Source organism: Hyaena hyaena, unplaced genomic scaffold (assembly GCF_003009895.1).
Source record: "Hyaena hyaena isolate Hyena2069 unplaced genomic scaffold, ASM300989v1 scaffold_475, whole genome shotgun sequence".
Lineage (NCBI taxonomy): Eukaryota > Metazoa > Chordata > Mammalia > Carnivora > Hyaenidae > Hyaena > Hyaena hyaena.
In genome coordinates, this window is record NW_024081109.1 from 1,488,907 (window position 1) to 1,494,906 (window position 6,000).

Here is a 6,000-nt window from a genome sequence, read left to right on the forward strand (position 1 = left end):
TACTTTTAACTTAAAAAGTAGACCTTCACAACAGTAAAACTTTTCTTTAAATGAAACAGAAAAGAACATATATACAAAACCATCATGGACATTGAAGCTTCAGGAAGGTGTTTTCTTAGGGGGAACAGAAAGAGGGTGGGCAGTGTTTATGGCTGAATTGCGTCCCCTCAGATACACGCAGCCAAGTCTTACTCCCAGTACCCCGGAACGTGGCCATATATGAGGACAGGGCCTTTAAAGAGGCAAAGTGAGTCAAGGTAAAATGGGGATGTGAAGGTGGCCACTAATCCAATATGGCTGGCATCTGTGTCAAAGGAGGAGATTAGGACACGGATACACGTGACGGAAGACTGTGAGGACACAGGGAGGAAACAGCCATCTACAAGCCAAGGAGAGAGGTTTCCGAAGAAAGGAGCCCTGCCAGCACCTTGACCTTGGACTCCTGGCCTCCCCATGAGAAAACGAGTTCTGTGGCTTAAACCACCCGGCCAGTGGCATGATGCTATGGGGGTCGTAAGCGCACTAACATAAGAGCAGTGGCAGCCCTGAGTGGGAAGTGCCACCTGAGGGCAGCAGCCTACCCCCTGATGGCTGCCCTGCCGGTTTCAGACTCGCTCAGTCCGGTAACCCAATCCCTTACAACAAATGTCTTCACACGTACATCTCCTACTGCCTCTGCTGTTCTGGTTGATTCCTGACTAATACGAGAGTATGCAAAGTGAGGACAGAAGAACTGAGAAGGCTCTAGAAAATATGACCAATTAGGAAATATGAGTGGAAGAGGAGTCCGTGATGCAGACAAGAGAAACCCAGAAGATGTGGCAGGGAGTCAAGGATAGGGTGCTATCCAAGAAAGTGAGGGGCGTAAGATGGGTCGAGCATGCCGAATCCCCACAGAATGGGGCACCAGGCTGCCTCAGTCAGTTAAGTGTCCAACTCTCAATTTCAGTTCAGGTCATGATCTCACAGTTCATGGGATGGAGCCCCGCATCAGACTCTGTGCTGACTGGCGGGGAGGCTGCTTGGGATTCTCTCTCTCCCTTTCATTCTGCCCCTCCCCAGTGTGGTCCCATGCTCTCTCTCCCCCTCTCTCTCTCTCAAAATAAATAAACTTTAAAAAATCCACAGAGGTTAGGGGATAGCCAGCCTAAAATAAGCATCTGAAAATATGATGATGCTCTTAGCTTTGGTCAAGGAGTGTCAGGGAGGGAACCCAAGTGCACTGGGCTGAGGAATGGGCAGAAGACAAAGAAATGAAGAAGAGGGATTATCGCTCCAAGGAGCTTACCTACAACACACAGGAAGATGAGAGTCATTAGCTAAGGGAACCCAGGAAAACAGAAGGGTCATGGACATTGATTACGTGTAAGATGACAGATGTCTGAGTGTATCCAGATGCTTAAAATCAGTGGAGAGATTACAGACAGCATAGGAAGGAGACCCCTGACACAGCGGAGACTCCGGAAGAGCAGGAGGTGATGAGATTCAACTTACAGGGGCAGGGAATTGCTTTGGAAAGAAAGAAGGAAACATCTCCACGAGATGCAAGGGAATGAGGGAAGGGCGACGGCCAAGACACATACATAGGAAGAGCACTCCCAGCAGCTGGATTCTAGTGTCACAGTGAACAACTGGTAAGTCCATTCCCTGCCCATGAGGAAGTATGGAAGTAGGAATTAGTGCTGATTAAATCAGTGTTGGGCCAGGGCAAGTGGGTGGCTCAGTCGGTTAAGCGTCCAACTTCTGCTCAGGTCATGATCTCACAGTTCGTGGGTTTAAGCTCCGCATCAGGCTCTATGCTGACGGCTCAGAGCCTGGAGCCTGCTTTCGACTCTGTGTCTCCCCCTCTCTCTGCTCCTCCCCCATTCATTCTCTATCTCTCAAAAATAAAGTTAAATTTTTTTTAAAAAAAAATTAGTGTTGGGTTGTTGTTGTTTTTAAGTGAGAAGTGGGAAAAGGAATTGGCTCTTTCTGAAAATAGGAGAGAGACACAGACTTGAGGTCACATACACTTGAAGGCAGTGACGTTGCCTTGACAAAGATAAAAGTGACTTTATGCAGCAGAATTTAATTAGTTGTGTATAGAAATAAGGAAGATGAGGTACTGGTTTGACCCAGGGTCAAGGTGTGGTAGAAGACAGAGGCAGAACAAGAAGGCAAGGCAGTTGCATGTATTGTCAAGAGAGGCTAAATTGATGGCTCATGGTGTCCGAATGGGGCAAGAAGAAGAGAGAGTCTGCGAGAATACGAAGGGCTGCAAGGTAAGGAGGTATCCACAGGTTTGCAGAGTGGTAGAGTGGGAACCGAACAGCGGACTGAAGGGCGGGATCTGGGGCCAGGCAGGCTCCACAATCAGCAAGGCGTGACTTTAGTCAGTTTAAGCTTACTTTGTTTCATCGTCTGTTAAACGGGGATGGTAAGATACCTATGACTACAAAGATTTAAAGAAATAATTCACATGCAGTAGCTAGCTTTCCGAGCCTGGCATTTATCTAGTGTCCCTTAAGTTTTAGTCACGTCTGCCAAGCAGGGAGATGGCTGCGTGCGTGGAAGTTGTGGGAGGATGGAAGTTTAAGTTGTCACAGGGGAGACGGCGGGGCAAGATCGGGGTGTGGGTGCTGGTGGGCATCAGGGCATGCACTGCAGGTGACCGACACAGGGGGGCGGTAGAGAGCACACAGGGTTAGGCTCCTAAGCGCCACGCCCGCGGGCACACCCAAAGTGTCAGTCGCAGCCAAAGACACGGATCCAGGGCTGAGGGAAGTACCTCCCACCCCAGGGCCACAAACCAGAAAGCCAGGCAAGAGGGGAGGCCAGGGTGCTTAAAGGTTGTCACGGGGGAAAGTTACTGTGCCTTCACGTTAGGCAGTTAAGGCAGCTGGGACTAGGAAATGATGAAAAACCTTGAGACCGTCGATGTGTTCAGGCACTCAAGGTGGGAAAGCTATTTGTAAAACGGGGCTAAAAATAATCCAAGCTTTTGGCCCCAACCCTCACCTCCTCCCCAGGTCTGAGCTGCCCATCCCAGACCTGCACCGGCCCTGACATCCAAGCATCTAAATCCCATCTCGAGAATGACGTCCTAGATGACCGAACCGTGACCCTGGCCGACGGATGATTTGTTGGGAGCGTGGCTCTCCAAAGCCCGCCTCCAGCTTGACAGGCAGTGTTACCCAGCCCTCAACGTCAACGGTGACAGCGCCTTTGGGTTCTGTACCCCGCCTCTGCTCTCAGCGCTGACGTTAACACCTCAGCTGCTTCTTTCAAGTCTTGGGTTCCTCTGAGCGACACAAACTCAAGCCCCCCAACTTTCCTTTTGAGGAAAGGCTTTCTTTTTCAACTCTTTGACCATCTCTCAGTGTGAACTGTTCTAAATACTCCTTAGTCCTCTTAGCTGTAGATGTAAGCAGACTAATGTTTCGGTACATTGGCATTCCATCCTCACCTTTCATATCTTATCTCCAAGTAGAAGGGGCTGGGGTGAGAAGATGGATGATGTTACGTTAACGAGCTAACATTTTGTGTATTTTTAGCTGAATGTATTCCCTTTTAGCAAGTTTTATTCCTGGATATCTTTTGGAGATATGTGTATACACATACACACATATGTGTATATATAATTATATGTCACATATGTTATACAAATATATGAATAATTAATAAGTATGCTATATTACTATTTATAATGGTGATTATTAATTATATATAATTACATGTAATTGTTATATACATTTATATTTCACTTCTACTTCTTGTCTACTCTTCCCCCATGGAGTTGTCTTTGCACACATTTTAAGATTCTTCATTTGTTTTTATCCTACCTTGCAGGACTATATAAATAGTTGTTAAGCAACTCAGAAGCTCTTCTCCAACTCAAAACTTCAGGTGCTCATTCAAATAACAATACATTGTATTTGTTTTACTCATGCACTTAAATATGACAGAAGTAGGAAAGGAGCTGGGTTTTTTCTTAGTGTCTTCTTTTTGTGTAACAATGTTTTATTACAAAGCAACAGCCTATGAACCAAAGATCTCCTAAAAATTTTAATTGAAATTGAGAACACAGCTGTTTTTTCTTTGCTTTCAGTTGCTATAATCGCTTTCTAATGGAGAGCAGCTCTGAAATTACTAAGGGCTTGAAAAAAAAACAGTATGCTTTTAAAACCTCCCCTCTCTCTGTAGCATTTCCTCATTATTGACAGAATTCCTATAAAACACAATACACAATTATGGCAACCAAGGGTACCAAGGTACAAACACTAATTGTAGGTGAAATGAGCTTTATAATATTTGGAGGCTTAAATGATGGGTTTCAGTTCTGGAGCACAGATGAAGATAAAAAATCTGAAACTCTCAAGACTAGATAGACAAATAAATGGGCATTTTATTATGATGATGACTTCTCAAGACTCATGCTACTAGAGATAATGTGCTTAAGGTTCATAATAAAGAGCTAAAGTTGGAACCAAAAAAAAAAAAAGTTGTTGTTGTTTTATCCATCCTTCAATATCCCTGGAAAGAGTGACTTGTGTCCTTTACTTCACAGGACTTCTCAAAGGAATGTAAGCCCCTTACCCACTCTCAAAGGTGCATTTCCAAAGCATTAAATCTCCCAGAAAGTAATACACATATATTTCAAAGGGCCTTCAGGCCAAAGTGGGGATTTTTTTTTCTTTTCTTGTTTTCTTTGTTGAAAGAGACCAAAATAAGCATCATTTCACTTACCAGGAAACTAGCCTATATACGTGGATATTTGGGTATTCATTACTAGAAATGACTTCTATATAAATTCTACCAAAGAACAATAAAACAGAACCTTTAGTTTCCCCCGGTGGAAAATAAAAAGCTAAGCAATTTTTGAAAACCTCCACAACCCGCACTTCAGAGGATAAATATTAGATGGCTTATTTACAAAAATCACTGATATTCTTAACAAACAAGATGACATTTCAGTGCTTGAAAGGGACTCATGTGTGGATACCAGCAACTCGAAATAGTATACTGGCTTTTGCTTCATAAACCGTAACACCAATCTGATGAGTCACAGGAAATTCTGAATTATGACCAGTGCATTCGATGGACCTGAATTTTACCTTAAGAAATATTTACGGAAGACAAAACCAAGCCCTCCAAACAGGTGCGGGCAACCAGGCAAAAAGGCCAGGCAGAGGAAGGAGTTTCCTTTGCAGGAGACATTGACCTTGCTCCACACCCTAGTACTTGGCCTGACCACAGTTTTCCGCGAGGGCTTGGGGGGTAAGAGGAGAGTCACTCAAGTCCTCAAAACAGTTCTGGCTGCCCGGTATTCCAAAACAGGAACACTTTACTTCGAGGAGGCCGCCCTCTGAGGCTCTCCGGAGCCCGGCAAGGACGGGTCAGGGTCCCCGCCACCGGGTTGGCGCCCCACCCGCGGTCCAGGCGGCTGCACCGGCCTCCCCACGTCCCCCCACCCCGCCCTCCAACTCAGCCACCGCGGCGCACAGACCCCGCACTCACCGGATGATCACGAACATGACCAGGGAGTTGCCCACCAAGCCCACGACGAACACCACCGAGTAGACCGCGGTGATGATGACCGGGATGGCGGGAGAGATGTGCGCGGGCTCGAGCGGAGCGCCCTCGGAGCCCCCGCTGCTGTTGCCGTCGGCCTCGGTCCAGCCCGCCAGCCAGCCGCTGCCGTTGGGGGACAGGCAGGTGCTCGGGGGGCAGGTGGGACCCGGCTCCCCGCGGAAGATCTGGACCGGGGACTCCATGGTTGGCGGCTGCGGCGCGCGGCGAGGAGAGGCGGCACCTGCGGGGCTGCGGGAGCGACAGAACTGGCTGGACCCGGAGACGCAAACTTTGCGGGCACACGGGCCAGCGCGCGGGGGCCGGCGGCGCGGGGAGCCCGGGACCCGCCGAAGGCCACCCCGGCGCACGTTCCGAGGGCGGGGAAAGGGACGGCGGAGCGCTCGCTGCCGTCCGGGCGAGGCGCACAGCCCTCGCTCCTCTTCCCCGGCC

General features: G+C 48.1%; 1 protein-coding gene across 1 annotated transcript in view; it reads right to left on the minus strand.

Moving 5' to 3' along the window:
- Window positions 1-5,753, minus strand: part of OPRK1 (opioid receptor kappa 1) — a 29,561-nt gene extending 23,808 nt beyond the window's left edge. The window contains exon 1 of the mRNA XM_039254261.1: window positions 5,497-5,753. Within this exon, the coding sequence (XP_039110192.1) occupies window positions 5,497-5,753 (257 nt within the window). The remainder of the gene's footprint in view (window positions 1-5,496) is intronic.
- Window positions 5,754-6,000: the final 247 nt, after the last annotated feature.